We start from the raw sequence: 21,398 nt of genomic DNA, 5'->3' as shown, positions 1-21,398 counted from the left end.
ATTCAGACATAATGGTTAGTTTCGATGTCACCTCCCTATTTACCAATGTACCACTTATAGACACTCTTGATTTAATCAAGTCTAAATTTCCCCCAGATATTTTTGAATTATTTCAATTTACCATGAATGCAGGTTACTTTACATGGGGGGGGGAATTCTACAAACAGATATGTTTGTAGAATATGGGTTCTGATATGGGTTCCCCCCTCTCTCCCCCGTTAGCAAATTTTTACATGGAACACTTTGAAAACAAAGTACTTACCACAGCTACATACAAGCCACAAGTGTGGTTGCGCTATGTAAATGATGTGTTTGCCATCTGGCCCCATGGACAAGACACTTTGGATGCTTTTATCACCTACCTAAACAGCCAACACCCCAAAATTCACTTCACAGTAGAAAAAGAATCAAATAACTGTTTACCATTTCTTGACACATTAGTCACCCGCCTTTCAGATGGATCACTATCTTTTTCTATTTACAGAAAGCCTACACACACAGGAAGATACCTACATAAACAATCACATCATCATCCAGTCCAACAGTACGGCATTTTAAAAACACTTACACACACAGAGCCATTTGTTCTAACGATACAGCTCTGACCACTGAACTCCAGTACCTGCGCCATACGTTCTTAGCCAACGGCTACAATCCCTACAAAATAGATAAAATACTACATAGGCCCATTACTCTGCCCTCCCCTAATACACAAGAATACAACATGACCATTTCTATTCCCTATATCAGAGGTACATCGGAAAAGATAGCCAAAGTATTGTTGAAACATTACCTTCGCACCACCTTCAATCCTCATGTCAAGCTGGCAACTCTGATCCGCTCGCCAAAGGATAAACTTCACCCTTTAGCACACCCAGGAGTGTATGAAGTTCCATGTGACTGTGACTTGGCCTATTATGGACAAACAGAAAGATCAGTGAACATCTGCCTGGAAGAACATGAAAGATACATTCGCTACTATTACTATGGCAAGTCGGGACTGGCAGACCACGCTTTGGACACTCCTTCACACAGGATTAGATGGAGGAAAACGAATTTGCTATTTAGGAGTCGTTATAGATCTGAAAGATTATTTTTTGAGTCAGCAATGGCTTTGAAGAATTCTCCCAACCTTAACAAATATGGTTGCATTAATTTGCCAAAAATTTGGGAGACGGTTATCCTAAGAAAAACTCCTGGATAACTGCTGTTTTTTTTTTTTTCCGTTAGAGGGCGCCAAAAATAGGACTTTAGATCTTTTGTCTTTTGCAATTATATTGTTTCACTCACTCACTGTCGCGTTTACATGTGTGTTGTGCTCTGATGATACTGAGTTGAAAATCAGCGAAATATTAGCGTTAATAAAACATCTTTGTTGATAAAAGTGTTTGTGGTGTTGTTAATACTGTGAAAAATAAGTCATGAAGCATATAAACCCCACCGCAAACTTACTACCCTTATCCGTTCTACAAAAGATAAGCTCCCTCCTCTCTCTCTGCCTGGAGTTTACAAAGTACCCTGTTCCTGTAAGCTGGCGTACTTTGGACAGACAGGCAGATCAGCATCCATCTGCTTAGAGGAACACAAGTCTTACATCTGTAAACACAACTATGGTCATTCAGGCTTGGTTGACCATGTCTTGGACACCACCCACAGAGTATCATGGAAGAAAACCACCATGCTCCATCACAGCAAATTCAAGAAAGAGAGACTATTCTTAGAAGCAGCAGCAGCTCTTAGAAATCAACCAAATCTTAATAAATACGGTTGCATTAAGCTTCCGAAAATTTGGGAAACACTCATCACCAGAGATCCTACTTTATATTCCAGGCCACCTACAACCGCCCTTAGAGGGTGCTCCACCTAGATAGGACTTTAGTGTCACCCACGTGGTTGGGCTTAGTATTGTATGATATTTGTGTTATGTTACATTAGTTATTTTTGTAATCCCCGTAGATGTCCTAGTGACTAGGACGAAATATAGGAAGTATTAAATTCTTTTTAATCCTTTCTGAGTGTTGTAAAAAATCCATTAAACCTCCAACATTATGTCTTCACAGCACTTAAGCCTCTATACACGAATTGCAATTTTGATGTCCAATGTCAGCTTCAATACAGTCCTCCAATATAGCACATTTGAAGCAATTAATTTGTTCTAAAATTTTATTTTCAATCATGATTTTACTTCTGACTGGAAATGGTCCTTTAAAAGCCGTGATTTTTGTTTTGTCTGTTGATATCTGCATTCCAAATTTTTTTGCACTTATGTTTAAGGCATATATTGATTTTTTGAGCTCATCTGCACTTCTTGCTAAGATTATTTTGTCATCTGCAAACAAAAGGGTATTAAGTATATTTCCACGATCCAGTTTATATGCCAGTTTCTTTATATTTTCCTTTCATTTCTTTACTAATTAATCTATATAGATATTAAATAACAGTGGTGACATTGGGCATCCTTGACAGATCCCTCTGTTTATTGATTTCCATTCTGTAACTTTTTCATTTATTCTTAGAACTATTTGGTTGTTCTGATACATGTTAATTATTGCACAAGCATTTGGAATGTTTAGAGTATTAGTATGGGCCACAGTTTGTTCCTTTGTCAAAGGCTTTCTGGTAGTCTACAAATGCTATGTGCATTTCTATGTTGTATTCGTAATATTTTTCTATTAAGATTTTTAATAGCTGGGTCAATGCACGATTGTCATTTTTGAAGCCATTTTGTTCTTCGCAAAGTTATCTTTTACATATGATTTAAGTTTTGAAGTTAATATCTGTGTACATAACTTACAACCAGTATTTAGAAGACTTATTCCTCTGTAGTTTTTGCAGTTGCACTTATCTTTTTTATATATTGGAATGATAATTGCCTTATTCCAACTTTCTAGGATTTTCTTTGCTGCTAGATATTATTAAATAATTTTAAAATTCGTTTGATGAATAGAATGCCTATACATTTTATAAGTTCTATATTTATTCCATCTTCTCCATTGGATTTTCTTGGTTTGCTTTGCTGTATTGCTTGTTGGATTTCTTGTAATGTTATATCTTAAGCTGTATGGTTAGTAGTAGTAAGCATTATATCAGTTTTAGATTCATTACTATCATGCCATAAGTTTTGGAAGAAGGAAGTCCAGCTAGGATTTCTATTTGATTATTTCAAGTTTCACTTTTTCTTTATTTTTATTATAATATCTTCTCTCTTCTTCTCCCTTCTACGTGTTAGGCCTACTGGCCTGTTACAGAGCTATTTTAAGCCCTTCTAAGTCATACCCATCTTGAAGATAAGGTGTCGGTTTGCCTGCTTGCAGGAGGAAAAACCCCAGATAAACTGGGGAGAAAAACCTTGCTGTCCAAACCCAAGACCGGTTAACTTGGCTATTCCCCACATTGGCGACTGGAATCGAACTCAGGACACTCCTTTCTTAGGCATATGGTTGTGAAGCACATAACCACTAGGCTAACCCTGTGGACATTATTATATATATATATTATAATAATTATTGGTAATAATGATTAGTAATAATTAATAATATAAATAATAATCATAATCTTTATTATAATATATAATAATAATTATTATTTAAATTAAGGGGATATTTAATTTATAGCCTCCTTCGATCAGTCCTTGACTCCCTGGAGGTCTCAGATAATAATAATAATAATAATTTGACAAATGCACATTCCACCCTTCTTATCCAAGATATCATGCATGATGCAACATGGAAAGTTTGGGTGATTTGTTGTTATAGTGGATGTCAGTTGAAGTGCAGTAATGTATAACAGATCAGATTTGGATATCTGTAAGCAGTAGTGCATGTCATTGTTTTTATATAATGGAATCTTGTTGGTGTATATATATATATATATATATATATATATATATATTTTTTTTTTTTAAATTTTTGTTGCATTTTTTGTTTTACATTTTTCGTGATTTTTTAAATGCGGTGACACTATAATTTTTTATAGTGTCTTTCATGTTAATGCAAGGTTAGGAAAACTTATAGAGTAGAGGCATGCAGTAGACATCAAGGACTTGTGAACCTGACTCCTCCATTACACGTGCACTGACCCCAACCAAGCATAGCCATTACAGTGCCCCCTGCAAGATGCTATACTCAAACTCCCTCCAAGTGCACAGCCTGGCTGAGTAAGCAGCAGTAGGATTATTCATGAGCTAATCAGGATATCTCCTGAAGTGTTACCAACAGGTTGCTTTCTATGAACTGTGGTTGTCAGTGTGTAGAACCTGCTGTATCCTTGAATGAAAGAACTGGCTCCCTGATTGAATAATTGCAGTATAAAGAGCATGTCCAGCAAGGCCTGCACTCACACTTCATGTAAGAAGAAAGGGAGGGGATAAAAACCAGAGACCCTATTCTAGAGATGAAATGGCAATAGTCACTTCACAACTCCGGTCAACAGGCAGTGGCATTTCACTGGGTGATTCAAGTCATCTACCACCTAAAGGTCTAGTTGGCGTCTCCTTCAACTAACGAAGGTATGATTTTAAGGTGACCACACCTGCCTTACCACAATTTCATTTGTGGAAATAACCTATACCACAGGAAGATGGCATTGACTTGGCTGGGTGAGGCTATGTATTGATAATATGGATATTATCAAACTGATAATATCAATATTATGAATATGATATCAGTTTTCCAGTCTGGTTGCCTCTCCAACCAACAGGCTGCAGGTTCAGATCCCTGCTGTGGGCATGGATGTTCGTGATTTTCTTTGGGTGGGAGATGAATTTAATCACCTGGTGTGATGAGACCACCATACAAAAAAAAAAAAAAAAAAAAAAGATATTCATTTTATAGCTGTAAGGCGTTCTACATTATATAATGATGTTATTACCCTTTTGATTTTTATTACTTTCATTTAAGTTCCAGATTTTTTTATATTTCATAAATAATTCTCCATTCCTGAGTCACTGAAGCTGATTCCTTTTTTTTCAGGTACTTGTATACAGATGAGGTTTCCATTCCCTCGATAGACACAGCCATGGAGGTATTTTATATTGCAGACAAATATCAAATATCAATCCTTAAAGAGAAGAGTGAAGAATTTTTGCTAGAACATACAACTCTTGATAACAAATGTGTATGTAGAGTTTTTGAATTTGCTAAACGTATGGATCTTCCTCACATACTTTACAAATGTCTGGAAATGATTGATCGACACACAGAGACCATCATCAAGTCATCTGATTTCTTAGATTGTCACAAAGATCTTATCAATTATTTCCTTACAAGGAATACATTAACGGTTCAGTCAGAATACTGTCTCTTTGATGCTGTTTATAAATGGGGACTGAACTATTTGGGACAGGTAGGAGTTAATGAAACAAAAGAAAACTTATACACTGTATTGAAGGATGTATTGGTTAACATCAGATTTGGCCTAATGTCTGCAAAAGAACTTGCTCTTGTTTTAGAAACAAAATTGTTTACATTTGATGAAATTGGTCCTCTAATGTGCAAGGTTTTAAATCCTGAAACCAAGTTCATCCCTCTACCATCAATTGGAAGCAAGTCAAAAATTATAAGGACATATCTTCCATATGAAATATTGTGTGTTGAGATAAACAGTCATAAAGAAAGCTCACTGACAGAACCATTTCAAAATTCAAATATTAGCAATATACAAAAATTGATTTCTCCCATTTGCCCCATGCTTACTGATAATAAGATTACCTTCACATTAGAAATTCTAGATGATTTCTTACTAATTACTTTTATAACAGTATGTGTAACTGATAAAGATCAGAAATATAAAAGCAGCATAGTTTTAGTAAAACCCTTCATCAAGTTTACAAGAGAAGTAAGATATGTTTGGTCTGAAGCTGGTATAGAAAAGTTAATACCAATCGCTACCAAAAAAGGAGAGAAATATCTATTAACTGCAGTATTTGAAAAACAGTTTGAGAGATGTTTAGAATCATTCACAGTGAAGAAGAAGAAAACATATGCAGATGATAGCAGTGCAATGAGTGTTGAATTACAAGGAAACTGGAATTTCAATTCACTCACAGTTGATTTATGGCACAAAATCTATTAAGGTTTTGTTATTATTTTCTATAACAATTACTTTTATTCCTCCTGTGCTGTTAATTTCATAAATGGATTATATTAAATTACCACATGGCAAGGAGAAGGTGAACATTTTTGGATCTAGTAGAAACCAAGCAGTGATCCAAACATGTAAATTACAAGATTATAGTTACCATCTTATAGGTCTCCCTTCTTCCCTTTGTGATTGGACTGCAAGTTTCTTCTTTGTTCATTCATTGTGTGCCATGCTTCCTCATTAGATTACTTTATCAATGCCAGAGTACCACAGGGTTCTGTATTCTTATCCACATTCATTCTTCTATATATCAATGTGTCTCTCACTCTAACTTTAAATTCTATTCATAGTTTTGCTGATGAGTGTGCTCTCTCTACTTCTCTTCTTTATTCAACAAACCTTATAGCTCTCATCTTGGAAATTAAGGAAACAACTACTGTGTTAGAGTAAAACTTCAGTTTAATATAAACCAAAATAATCATTTGCCGTTTTGACCTTTACATTAAGGTAATCATCTGGAGTATACATATATATACAAAGAAAAAAGCTACACTACAATCTACGTGGTATGCTAAAGTCACTGGCCAACTGTTAAAACTATTGGCCTGAACCGCTGGTGAAAAAAAAAAAAACTTACTACATCAAGGCTAGAGTCCTGTTATTATAATCATCTATTAGGTTACAAAATTAAATTAAGCTAGAGAGTAACATATTCACACAAAAAAGTTACTCATATAAGTATACACATAAATTAAAACAAACCAGTATGGATAGTGGCCAATGAAAAATTGCTTAGAGTCCTAAAGTCAGGATTTGCTAGAAAACTTGAAGAACTAAGTGGGCTGAATGTGTGCCATCCAAATTCTTGGGATTTTTATGCCACCATTATTGTTAAGATTAGGGCAGTTAATCAAAATTTCAAGGCTTCTTTAAATTTCCATTCATACCAGGTTTTTGTATGATGTAAAGAACAAGTACTTTTCCAATCAGTTTGGTGTAGAGTGCTAAGAGTGTGATCTGAGAGGTCTGCTTCACCAAAATTGCTAAAGAAGCATCTGAAATTTTGATTAACTGCCCTAATCTTAACAATATTGGTAGCATAAAAATCTCAAGAAATTGAATGTCCCACAGTCAGCCCACTTAGTTTTTCAAGTTTTCCAGCAAACACTGACTTTAAGGCTCTAAGCAAGTTTTCACCAGTTATTGGCCACTATCCATACTGGTTTGTTTTAATTTATATGTATACTTATATGAGTAACTTTTTTGTGTGAACATGTTGCTCTCTGGCTTAATTTAATTTTGTAACTTAATAATAATAACAGGACTCTAGCTTTGATGTAGTACGTTTTTTTTTTCACCAGAGGTCAAGGTCAGGCCAATAGTTTTAACAGTTGACCGGTAACTTTAGCATGCCATGTAGATTGTAATGCAGCTTGTTTCTTTGTATATATGTGTATACTCCAGATGATGACCTTAATGTGAAGGTTGAAATGTCGAGTGATTATTCTGGTTTATATTAAACTGAAGTTTCACTCTAACATGGTAGTTTCCATAATTTCTAAGATGTATTCTGATCAACATATAAGCATGAAGGAAAGGATACTTATAATACTCAAATGATTCTGGCTTTGAAATGTTCCATAGCCAGTGTTTTAAACACTGATCTCTTCAACATTCTCAAGTGGAGTTAAGATATTCTAGTGAATAACTGTGTTGTGATAGCACTGAAATCCCAGTTCACTCTCTCTTATTTTTGATAATGTTCTGATTTCCAGTCAAGATCAGTTTTTCTCTTCTTGCCTAACTTTCATATCTAGCTCGAAAAAAACTTGGTATTGTTTTTCATTTCAAACCACTACTTCTTTCCTACACAACTTCTAATAATAATAATAGATCTTGTCTGGTTAGCTGAGTGGTTAGCATATCTGCTTTCCACCCCCCCCCCAAAAAAAAAGGTTTGGGTTCGAATCCCACCGTTGGAATGGATGTTTGTTATTGTCTGTGAAAATACTGCTAGTGGTAGTGATAGATGACGTTGGTATAGTTGTGGTTCGTTGTAGTTGGTGGATTGAGTGCTGGAGAGTTATAGAGTAAACTCTCCCTCGATGAGTCTATGGACTCCCTGGAACTTCCGTAAGAATTCTTGATTATATGCGGAAGAATGCAGTCTAATTAGGCAGACCTCTCTAGTCACTTTTTCATGGAAGCTCTGTTTATGCGTTGGGCAGAAATACTTATTTCATAAGTATTGCTCCATATGCAGCCAAAAAAAAAAAAAAAACTCTGCACTTCAAATCTTGTTTGTCAGATATGATCCTCAGAGGCACTGACATCATGGTCAATTTTGATATAGCCTCCCTATATGACCCCCACCCCCCCATGGTTATCTGAAAGAGTGATAGGCCGTTGTGCACTGCAGACTTGTTTGCTGTCATGCAAAACAATGCTTGTCATGTACCAGGTTTTTACCTTTGCTGTGGCTGCCATGGCAAAAGACCCATATAGCTGTGGAGGTTGAGGTTTTGCTCAGGAGGAACTATGAGACTGTTGAAATTTTTTAAGAGCTTTTCAGCTTATATGATAGAGTGGCCTTCTTTGGTCACTCAGTAGTTTTTGGAATCCCAAGGATATTGAACCAATGAAACTCTCACTAAAGGTTGAAACCAGTTTGGGTGGAGGCCCTTCCATAATGCATATCATTATACATACCCAAAAGGATGGTTGCTTTGCATTATGGGATATTAAGGCCACACAAATTTTTGTTTGCTTACACTATGATAAAGGATTAAACAAGAATATAATTTATTGATAAGTTTAATTTAGTGCTAATTTTATGTTATAGTTCTTCGTGAGCTGAAAATGGATAAATGAGTAGGGATTTTAAATTTAATAAAGTTAAATGGAAATTTGAGATCATAGTTGACAATCGGCATACTCTTGACGAGGGATCTTTGTATGATAGTCAATAGAAATTTGAAGTTCATAGAACATATTTCAATTGTTGTGAAAACAACATAGATGATTGCTTTTGTATTGAGGAGGATGTTGCCCAGCTGAGATAATATGGTGGTGGTGGTACAGAGTGGCCCATAAGTCATAAAAGGATTTCAAATGTGAATAGCTTTAGTGATTATTATTTTATTAATTTTATTTATTTTTTTTGGGTGTATTCTAAGGAACATTTCAGAAGTTGATCATGGAAAAGCTCACAACCCAAAACAAACCAAAATTGAGCCACGATGGATTAGGCATATTTTTAGCAAGGAAATAATTTTGCAAAGATCTGCAATTAATTGCCCATCACATGTTTTCTAAATCTGATGGTTCCCAACTTCTTCCTGTGGGGGGTTAGCTAAATGAAAAGGTGTATGTGAACAAGTCCCAGATAATCCAACAGCTGAAGGAGAGCATTCGTGCAGAAATAAGGGCACTGCAGCCAGAAATGTTACCAGCTATCATGGAACATATCACAGAAAGGGCCTGTCTTTGTGAAGTCGAAAATGGAAAGCATTTACTTGATGTGGTTTTTCATAACTCATAAAAAATCTCTAGGTTCTGTATTTCATTATTACAATGGACCTCTGTCGGAGTGGATCAGATGGTCTGATAAATCCCATTATCAGTTGTACTGAGCTGATGGGAGGGTGTGGAGGATGCAGCATCGACAGCATGAGGCCATGGCTCTGTCATGCCAAGTCAACTATGTTGGTGACTCTGTGATAGTTTGGAAAGTCTTCTCATGTAACACATTAGATCCCTTAGTGTGTCTGGAGAGGTCCTTAAACACTGCAAGCTATCAGAATGTGCTGCCTAATCACTTGCACATTTTCATGACCTTTGCTCATCCTACAGCCGATGGTCTGTTTTAGACGGACAATGTTCCTCCTCACTGGACTGCAACCACCTAGGCATGGTTCAAGGAACATTCATTTGAGTGTGGGACCATCTAGTTGCTCCCAAGGTCCCTGGATTTAAATCCAGTTGAATTGGGATGCTAGAGTGAGACATCAGGTCCATGCATCTGGGACAATGCTGCAACAGGCATGGCTGGAATTACCTCCAGCATCTGGTGGAATCAATGCCTCAGAGAGTACAGGCTGTTATTCACGCTAGAGGAGGACCGACGGGCTATTAGCTAGGTTTGTATCATTAATGTTTTCTCCATTGAGTGTATCTGATAACTTGCATATGTGTATGGAGGGAAAACCAAAAAAAAAAAATCTTCCTTCATGCAGATGCTTACACATTGCTGCACCTTAAGAATTTCCTCAATATAGAAGCCAGAATAATATTCCTCAAGTTTTCATTGTTATTATTATTATTGTTCAGGACCTTCATGGAGTCACAAGACCCATTGTGGGAGGCCCACACTAGAAAACACAATCTATCATGCAATTCCTTGAACACATTGACCATTCGTGCCCTCACCACTCCATCAGGCAATGCATTCCATGGTTCAACAACATTTCATACAAAGAAACTATTCCTTACCCTCTTGCTCACCACTTACTTTTGCAACTTCCAGGATGGTTCCCTTATCCTCACTCCTTTACTCTGTTCCACGAAACGAGAGAGCTTCCCAGTGTAGCTATCTCTCAAAAGTTTAAAAGTCTCAAACATCAACCTCTCTTTCTTCTATTCACCAAATTTTGCAGTCCACTTTCCTTCGGCCTCTCCTTATAACTAACATTGTACAGTACTGATATCATTCTTGTTCTCTGCCTCTGCACTTTCCGTAGTTAATTTATCCCTTTCAAATCCAAATTTGAACACAGCAGTCCAGGTGTAATCTGTCCACAGCTTCATACAATGGAATGACAACTCTTTTTTCTCTGCTGGTTAGCATCCTTCTCAGTATTGCAGCAATCCTCTGGGTTACCTTTGCCACCTTTGCAATATATCTGCAGAATTTCAGGTTTCTACCAATCATCACCCCATCCCTTACCTCCCTCACTTCCTCCTACAGAGTTATGCCAACCTCCCATTGATGTATCCCAAACTTCAATAGTTTACATTTAGCTGAATTAAATTGATATCCTATTAATTTTCCAATTTGTCCAGTTTATTCAAAACTTCTTATAGGGCTATCACATCAGCACTATTACTAATATCCCTTCCCAGATTCAGATAATCTGCAAGCAATTGAATATCCCCCTGAAATCCATTGTCAATGTCATTGATATAAAGGTTAAACAATACAAGTACCAGTACTGAGCCCTCAAGGACTCTTGTAACCTTCTGCTTCCTTGGTATCACTCCATCACACACAATTCTCTGAATCCTATGAGACAGCCAATCCCTTATCATGTGATACCTTTTCCAATGCCTTTGTAAAATCCAAAATAATGGCAGAATATGCCTTTCTCTCATCAACTGCTCATCATTTTATTATAAAAGGCAACCAGATTACTAAAATAAAAGTGCTCCTTACAAATCCATGTTGACTCACAGATAGCATTACTCTCATCTACCCATTGCTGTAAATGATTCCCTCATTAATTTCTCAAAAATCTTAACAAATACTGATGAATTACAAACTTGTCCATAGTTTGATACTTTTAGACTGCTACCACCCTTATGCAATGGCACTATCTTACCCTCCTTCCACTCCTTGGGAAGCTTTCCTGTGGCCAGACTTTCATTGAAAAGCCATGTCAATGGTGCAGTCAGTCCTTTAGCACATTCTTTCAAAACCCATGGTGAAATCCCATATTGGCATCCTGAGTATTCAGTACTGGAAAAACACACTCTCCTTGCATTTGTAAACCTTAAACCTTCCCCATTCCTCTATTATTAAAACCTACTTCTCCAGGATAAAATACCCCAATAAAGTGTTCAATGAATAACTCCACCATGTCCTTTTCATCAGTCACTCTATTCCCATTTTTATCCAACAATGTCATTCTCCCACAATCATTTCTCCTCCTACTGGCCACATAACGAAAGAATTCCTTAGGATTTTCTTCGGATCTCAGGGCCAATCTCTTCTCATATTCCAGTTTTGCCTTCCTTACCATACTAGTCACTATCCTGGCCTGAGTTTTATATTCTTCATGCATCTTCTCTCCACCCCTCTCCCTATATCACTTCTATAATCACATTTTTACCTACAATTTCTGTTTGATATTGTTTGTCATCCCCTTTACACCAAATTGTGTCCAATTCTTCACTCACGGTATACAACTTGCTATTGCTGCTAATAAATATTCCTTCCCAAGTTCTGAAGCACTAATGATGTCTCATCCTTCCAATTCTTCCATCCATGGAACTGCCCTGAGCTATTTAAGACTTATACTCACCCATCTTATAATTCCATATGCATTCCTTTCTCTGTGATACTCCTGCATGTCTATTCATCTTCCAAGTCAAAACCACATGATCACTCTCTCCAACTGGGGCAGAGATGCCATCTCAGTTATAATCAGATCTTCTGAAGCCATGACCAAATCTAAAACTCTTGAACCTTGTGTTCCTTATACTACATGTTTTCTAAGACATTTGTCCCTCAAGAATTACAGAAATTCCATTCCCTTACAACTACATGCAGTTTCCTCTTCCCAATTTATACTGCAATAGGTAAAATCTCCCACAACAATCATTATTTTTGCACTCGCTAAACTCAACTGCCTAAACATTTCCTGCTCTTTGCCCTCTATGCTACCTGGCTTATAGCAACATCCCACTAAATATCCAGTCCTGCCCACCTCTACCTCACACCACATACTTTTAAAACTATTAGTGCCATTGCTCTCCAAATCCTCCACTGTGAGAGAATGTAACTTTTCACCTAACATAAGTAGTACTATAACACTGCATTTGCCCTTCCTATCCTGCTGAAAAATGCTATATCCTGCTATTTTTATTCCTGCCAGTATATCATCTTCCGTCAACCATGTCTTAGAGATCCCAATAATCTTTGGACAGGCTGATACTATCAGCACCACCAATTCACTTTGTTTATTCTGGATACTCCTAGTATCAGTATAAAGAATCAAGGTGTTGTTTCTGTTTCTATACCTATCATTATCTCCTCCAGACTCCACTGGCTTTAGCATTACATGATGTATTCCCCCTCCCTGCTACCATCCACTCTGAGTTTAGTTTCCTTGCATTGACAGACTTGTTCAGAGAACAACATTCTCTCCAGATGCCTACGTCCTTCATTCAAATGCAAGCCATCTCTTGTGTACAGTTCCTTTATGTTCTCAAATGCCCTTCAAGTATCCACATGATTGAAGCCTTTCTTTTGACACATTCTGGCTATCATACTATTCATTATTGATGCTCTTCTCTACAGTTGTGCATTATCATACCTGGGAAAAACACTCATATCTTCCCTCTCTGTCTTCTTCCATACAATCTCAAGCATGAACCTCAGTTCTCTTGCCACCTGATTCACACTACCTCTGAAGTTGTTAGTGCACATCATCACAATCATCTCATTCACCCTTTCACTTCGCTTAAATGCCATAGTTATACTATTTATCGTTCCTTCAAGCAAACACTCCTCTGGCATTTTATCGTGAAAAATCTCTCCGCATCTGACAGAATTTTCATATCGTAATACATTTATTCCTACAAGAATGATGAAGAAACAAATAAGTGTATATAGCTAGCACAAAACAGATAGTCTTCTGGAACATATTCTTTATTATTATTGTTGATGTTATTTTCTTGACTTCCATAAAGCTATGACCAAATCTAAAACTCTTGAACCTTTTGACACCCAAGATGAGTTACAAGACTTCTTGGGAGTCAGCACAGTCCATCATGCCATGCCTTAAACTCATCCACCATTTGCACTTTTACCACCCTCTCAGGCAATACATTCCATGCTCCTAGCACTCTCCATGAAAAAATCTTACCTCTTCTTTTACTCACTGCCTCTTGCAATTTTCATATTCTTGTTACTCAGTGCTGTCAATATCAAACAAGTAGAGTTGATTGACTATTGCAAATGCCATTAAAACAAACTACAAAAAGTTCTGAACAAATTCTCATGTGCACCATGTTATTGTAAAGGAAGATAGTAAACTATGCATCCTTTCAATTGTCATCTTTATTCAGGAGAAGTATAACAGATCTTCAGTGAGTCCTATCTTGGGCTTTTGCCCTCCATATAGTTCAGATTCAGTGATCCTTTACAAATCATGTACATCATCATCATCAAATTCCTGCCATGTACCCTCAAGGGGTGTACAGGATATGATGGTACTACATGAAAAATTTAGATCATTACTAACTTCCTATCTACAATTTTCCTCCAAATCAGTCTGTTATTTGTCAAGACTCCAACATTACCAGATCTTATATTTCTATCGTCTAAGGCACTTTGTACTGTATCAATCCACCTATATCTTAGTCTTCCTCTGGTTCGTTTTCCAGCCAACTTGGCAGAGAACACTTGTTTTGCTAATCTTTCCTCGCCCATTCTGTTTAACTGACCATACCACCTGAGATTTACTCTGCTAATGCATTCCTGGATGCTGACAATGTCAAGTTCTTTCCTAATATTCTCATTTTTAATATGATATTGCCATTGATGCCATCTGTTCATGCCTCAAATCTTTCACAGGACTCTCATATCTGCAGTCTCTAGTCTTTGGTCAAGTGTTTTACTTCTGAACTCAGATCCATAAGTTAAAACTGGTTTGAACACTGTCTTGTATACAGCTAATTTAGTTTTCCGACTAATTTCTTTCTTATTCCATATGAATTTATTCAATTGACTTCCTACCATACCAGCTTTGTTGATTCTGTTGTCTATTTCCATATTTAATTTACCATCTTCACTAAAAATCGTGCCTAAGTAGCTGAAATGTTTTACTTGTTCCACAGGTTCTCCATTCACAACACAGTTGACATTTTCAATGATTCTGCCTATTTTCATTGTCTTTGTCTTTTATTGCTGACCTTCATACCATATCTATTACAACAGTTATTCAATTTAGTCAGAGAATCTTGCAAACTTGTGATGGATTTATTTAGAAGTATAACATCCTCTGCATAAAGCAAAGAGCTGACATTAACATCTCCAATTTTGATATCATGTTTAATACCACTTTCCTTCATAATGTGATCCATATAGATAATGAATAACAGAGGGGATAATGTACATCCTTGTCTCACACCAGATTTAACATTAAACCATCTTCCTGTACTTCCTTCAATTCTAACTGCTGACTTACAACTCAAATAAAGACTAAGTATTTTTTGATATAATGTCCCATTGACACCATATAACTGTAGCATATTGAATAGCTTTTCTCTTGACACCTTGTCATATGCCTTTTCCAAATCGACAAAACTTAAATACAGATCTTTCTTATATTCCCATGCTTTCTCAACTATCTGCCGTAAAGTGAAAATTTGATCCTGACAGCCTCTGGTTGGCCTGAATCCAGTTTGTTCTTCACCAAGCTTCTTTTCCGCAATCCTTCTCAACCGTTTCTCAAGTATACTTGCATATATCTTACCAGGAACACTCAGCAATGAAATGCCTCTGTAATTCTCACATTCAGTTTTATTTCCCTTTTTATACATGGGTACTATGAAGCTCTACTCCAATCATCGGGAATTCGTCCCTCTGTCCAGGCTTTCTGAACTATGCAGTGCAGCCACTGTAAGACTTTTATACCACCATACTTCAGCATTTCTGGTCGAATATCATCTACTCTTGCTGCCTTTCCACATTTCAAGCCTTTGATGGCTCTTTCTACTTCATGTATGGATATGTATTCCTGACTGTATGCCTATTGAGTGTTTTTTACCACTGTGCTATCACTGCTTGTTTCATTTAGCAATTTTTCGAAGTAATTACTCCATACTTCAAGGATATCTTTTTCCCCCCGTTTTCATGTCATCATTATCATCTCTAACTCCTTTTACAGCACTCTTTCCTCCATTTCTAAGCTTCTTCAACAAACTCCAGAATATCTTACCACCTTCTTGATATTTATTTTCAATGTTCTTGCCAAAGTCCTCCCATGACTTTTGTTTAGCTAGTTTTACACAGGGTTTAGCTTTCTTACATTTGTCTCTGTATTCCCTAAGAGCACAAGCTGACTTATTTACCACCAACATTTGATATGTTTTCTTCTTTTCCTTCACTGCCTCTTTAACTTCCTGTGTCCACCATGGAGTTCTGATTTTTCTATCCTTGCAGACAACCTCACCACACGCCTCTCTGGATGAATCAATCAGTGTTTTCTTCAAGGCTTGCCACCAAATCTCCAAGGTTTGGTTGCTGTTCTCAACCTCTTTCATTTTTTCTTCAATAATCTTTGTGTAATTTAGTCTACAGTTCACATCTGAGAGCTGCTCAACTTTTATTCGCTTTAAAACTTTCTTACATGTTATTCTTTTCAATATGAAATTCAATTTTATCCTGCTGAAGACTAAATAGCGATCACTTCCAATTTCAAGTCCTCTGTACACTCTGGTGTCCTGTACCAGGGAGAAAACATCACTATCAACAATAACATAATCAATGAGACTTTTCTTATTTCTTGCCTCTTCTCTCCATGTGAATTTGTGCACATTTTTATGGTGTAAGTAATAACCACTCCATGTCCTGAGCAGAAATCCAACAGATATTTGCCATTATTATTAGCTTTGTTCTTTTCTCGAAATTTTCGCAAAATATTTTTGTATGTCTCACAATCATTTTCTACTCTGCTATTTAGATCCCCAACAAGGACCAACTTTTCCTTTTTCATTGTGTAAGTTGCTTTTTCTAAAGCCTCAAAAAATTCCTCCACTTCTGCCTTAGTAGAACCTTCTGTGGGACCATAGGCACAAATAAGTCTCATTGTCCTGTTCCCCATTCTCATATTTGCACAGTTTACTCTACTTGAGACTCACTGCCATTCAAGAAGATTAGCCTTATTTTGTGTTGAATACTATAACTATTCCTTCTTTTCCTTGATTGTTATTGCCTGAATATAACATTTTGTATTTATTGCTCAGAAAGATCTCACCAGTTTTTGTCTTTTTTGTTTCAGTCACCCCTATTATGTCGATCTGGTACTTATCTAATTCCTCAGCTAGCTCCATTTCTTTGCCATTCAGGCTTCTTATGTTGATAGTATCAATCTTTAACTCGGTGATATTGAGTTGGGGGTGTGTTTTCAGATTTGTTCCAGTAGCTTACTTTTTGCTGTTCGCCCTGGTTCCCTGGCGAAAACAATGGGGGCCTTGTTTAACTGGGCGACGCCTTAGCCGGCATGAAATTTTGTCATGTTGTACCATCATTTTTTATTTTGGTTTAACCAATAAGAATACAGTTTGGTCAGCTGAATACAATTTGGTCAGCTAAATCCCAAATTGCCAGCCCATCCTCGTTCGTTCAGTATCCAAGTAGATACCCAACAGGGTGCACCACGAGAAGGTGAGGATTGGACATTAGGTCAGAAGCCCTGGTCGGTTCTCCGCATTCCTTTAAAGGCTATGTGTAGGTCTCCTCTCAGTTTTACAGCTTTGACCCTTAAGCACTCTTCCTATTTTCGTTTTCCATCTATTCCTTCCAATAACTCAATTGGAATTGAACCGATTTGAACAGATATGATATAGTTCATATCTGTTCAAATCTGTAAAATTTATAATAAAAAATTTCATCATCTTCATCAATTTCCTATTATATACCCTGAAGTAGTGTACAGGATATTATGACAGTAGTACATAATTTTAAAATTTCAATCTACAATAATTTAATTTGTATATAAAAATTAATAAACAGTCTACTGTTGGTATTTTATGGGTAGTTCTATTCAGCTTATAAGCTTAGCTAGTCATACTGTTATCAAACTTTAAAGGTTACATGAAATATTTCAAAATTGTGTATATATGATATTTTACTTTTTTCAGTATATTTCTTATTTCCATTTTTACACTCGTAGTCTTCAATCTTCATCATTTCACTTCGTTTTGACTTACAAGATCTTCAGTGCTCTTCTATATGTCCACATCTTGAATGCATCACTCCTAATGCACCTCTAATCTTTCCTGGCACAACCACATTTCAAATATAGCTTCTGCAGTCACAAAAAAAATTTGGTGTACATTTTGCACAAGATGCTACTTCACACCTTTTAACTCTACACAAAACCCAAATCTACCCAGCCATGGAATATTGCTCCCATATTTGGGATGGAGCGCCAAAATCCTCTCTAAGATTGCTCGATTCTGTCCAGAAAAGGGCAATTCAGCTAATTAATGATCCCTCTCTCACATACCCAATTCAATCCCTCTCTCACAGATGTTCAATTTCCCTCTTCCAGATACTTCCATGGAGAGCACTCTGCTGAATTGGCCACTATTATTCCTCCATCCTGCTCCAAAATCATTAAAACAAGAGCCACTATTAACCAATACCCTTTTACAGTCCATCTTGAAACTCACCAAACCAACTTCACTGCCTCCTCCTTCATCCCATCTACTTCTGCCCTTTTGAACAGTTTCCCCCACTCTGCCTTCCCCAAAAAATACAACCTACAGCTGTTCAAGCAAAATTTGAACAGACACCTTCTTTCTTCCATTTCTCTTGCCCACACACACACATACACACACACACACACACACACACACACACACACACAGCCCTAATGTGCTGTAGGTCTAGTGACCTTTCGTATGTGGATCAGATAAAAAAAAATATATCTTCCATAATCACTGTCCATGTTTCTGTTCTATGGAAAAGAGTACATGAAATAAAGCATTTATAAGTCTGATATTTTTGTTTATTTCTCTTGATGTTAGTATGTTTTTTTAATTCTGTTAAAGGTTTACTTAAAAATTTATTATTCTCCTTATCTCTCTTTTGTATTTTCTATCTTCTTTAATTATATATTAGTGATGCTGGATGAGAGTCTCCAGAGTGATATCTAGTTATTTGCTGATGATGCAAAGATACAGTGATAAGGGATAGCTGAAATATTCACCTGCCATTTGACTTTAACAGATTATTTATATGGGCAAATAATAACCTTACATTTTGGCAGATGTACAAAAAAAAAGAGTACAGAAATTTAATTCTTAAACCCTAGTTAGATTTGGCCAACCCATACTTTGAGAAGAAATGCTATTGCTATCTCAATTATACCAGCAAAATTTTATGGCGGTAGAACCATCATCATATACCAGAACAGAATGGTGGTTTTTCAAATTATAAACTAATGAAATAATTTTAGCTTTGCCTTAAAAATATTTTTATATTAAAATAAGTTTTCTTTTAGCAATATTATAGTAATATGTCTCAACAAATAAATAAAATGTTTGCTATCCACATTTTAATATTTTTCAAGTAGCTTATTATTCTTAAAAAGGCTCTACAACGTGAACTAATTTTTCTGATGATTTAGATTGCTCACCAAAAACATACTGATGAAAAGTTAAGCATGAAATTGGCTCTGGACTGACAACAATAGTCAATTGCAGACATCAGGCATAGATTTTTATCTACTGTAATTATGAATTTATTTTTTATTCGTGATTGTTATATTTTTGTATAATATGATATTAAATGGTTGCTTTTATTTTCTATTTTTTTATACTACGAATTCATTTTGTGTCTTATTTTTCTACATACCAGAATGAGATAATGTTCAACATCCAATCTGTAATGATTATATTTCAGCTTAAAGGAGGAACAAAATCAACTTTTGTTAAATTTGTTTTCAGCTATTTTAATAAGTATAAAAGTGCAAATATAAATGATGGGAAAATGAAGTAAATATTTATAATCTAAAGGGGGAAAAAAGGGGGTCATTTTAAAATATTTATTGTTCTGAAAAAGTTCAGAAAGAAAACAAACCCAAGTTTTTATGATATTCTACAGAAGCCACTCAGTTCTACAAATAACAAAATGAATATGTTTATTAAGAGATAACTGTGCGTTATTCAGAACAAAATGAATATTTTTACAAAATAAGTTTTTTTTCTTTTCTGTTTTTTTTCTTTATTACTGTGGTTGCATAACTCATAATAACACTGCCAAGATTTATAGGGAGTCACAATTTCCCAGGCAAACTTAACTTTAAAAAAAAAAGAAAATCAATGACTAGTACTTGTCCACCTGGAGAAAGAGAGAAAAAAAAAATAGCAATTTAAAATTGACTCATGTGCATTTTTTAAATTAATTAATCAATGAAACTAGAACAAATTAACTCCATCTCAAAAGTACTGGTTCTAAATTATCAATAATAAATAAATAAAAATTAAATCAAAATCCAAAAAACACATCGCAATTATTATTAGTGAATTATTACTTCTTAAAGTTCTACTAGAAAAAGCAATAGACAAATATATAATACAGTTTCTGATAAAATATTACTCTAAGACAAATGCAATAATTAAAAAGGACACACACACAACAGAACCCATAGAGATCCAAAAAGGAGTAATGCAAGGATGCCCATTATCCCCATGCCTATTCAACATATATCTAGAAGAAGTTGTAAAGAAGGCAATACACAATGAGCCTGGAATCAATGTCAATGGTTTAAATATAAATAATAACAAATATGCAGATGATCTCATCCTTCTTGCAAGAACCCCAAATGAACTACAAAAGTTGATCAATAAGCTAAACAAAACCTGTGAATCATATGACATGACAATAAATAGGCAGTAAAATGAGTAGAGTGATTGAGGCATTGAATATGAGGCGGGAGCGAGCAAAAGAGTTAATTGTATTAATTGGTACAAATGATTTGAGAGAGAACAAAGAGCATGTCAAAATGAATGTCAGGAGACTGCTTGGAAAGATAAAAGAGAATAGTGTGACAGGAAGAGTAGTCAGTGTGTTGCCTAGGTATGATTGTGGTAAAATGAGGCAGAGAGCAAGGATTATGAATGATATTCTGGCTGAAATGTGTGAGGAGATGGGAGTACAGTTTGTTAATGTGTGGAATGAGTTTGAGGGACGAAGTGAGCTGTATGGGAGCGATGGACTGCATTTGAGTGGTTATGGTGTGAGTCGCTTGGAGAGATTGCTGCTGGAAAGTAGAGAAGTGAATAGAGAAAATGAATCAGATCGAGAGGGGAGTGATGTGGAAGAGCAGGAGAGTAAGACAAGAGAGATTGAAGAAGTGGAAATGAATGGGGAAGTGAGTAGTAAGAGTATAGAAAATGAGAGAATGAGTGTGCAAGAGGAGCAGGGAAATGGGGAGGCTCAGGGTGGACAGGGATACACAGCATGAGAAAAGTAGATGCTCCAAGAGGAGGTGAGAGCATGTGTAGGCAGGAAAGTAATGGGATGACCAGGGATCAAGAGGAAACAGTTGGAATTGAAAAGGGTTCTAAAATGAAGAAGCAGAAAG

At 36.1% G+C, this 21,398-nt stretch overlaps 1 protein-coding gene across 5 annotated transcripts in view; it reads left to right on the top strand.

Annotated features, from left to right (window-relative positions):
- LOC150106017 (BTB/POZ domain-containing protein 6-A-like) overlaps positions 1-19,620 on the top strand; it is a 47,981-nt gene extending 28,361 nt beyond the window's left edge. For 4 of the 5 annotated variants that reach the window (XM_090394469.1, XM_090394468.1, XM_090394471.1 and 1 more), the window contains exons 3-4: positions 4,971-5,115; positions 19,440-19,620. In XM_090394469.1, coding sequence (XP_090250595.1) covers positions 4,971-5,115; positions 19,440-19,496 — 202 coding nt within the window. In that variant the 3' untranslated portion in view covers positions 19,497-19,620. The remainder of the gene's footprint in view (positions 1-4,970; positions 5,116-19,439) is intronic. The other variant, XM_090394472.1, reaches the window with a different exon arrangement.
- Positions 19,621-21,398: the final 1,778 nt, after the last annotated feature.

The sequence above is a fragment of the Typopeltis vanoorti genome, chromosome 6, assembly GCF_054136105.1.
Source record: "Typopeltis vanoorti isolate ZY-2024b chromosome 6, IOZ_Tvanoo_1.0, whole genome shotgun sequence".
NCBI classification, from domain to species: Eukaryota; Metazoa; Arthropoda; class Arachnida; order Uropygi; family Thelyphonidae; genus Typopeltis; species Typopeltis vanoorti.
This window is presented reverse-complemented; position numbering and strand designations above follow the sequence as displayed.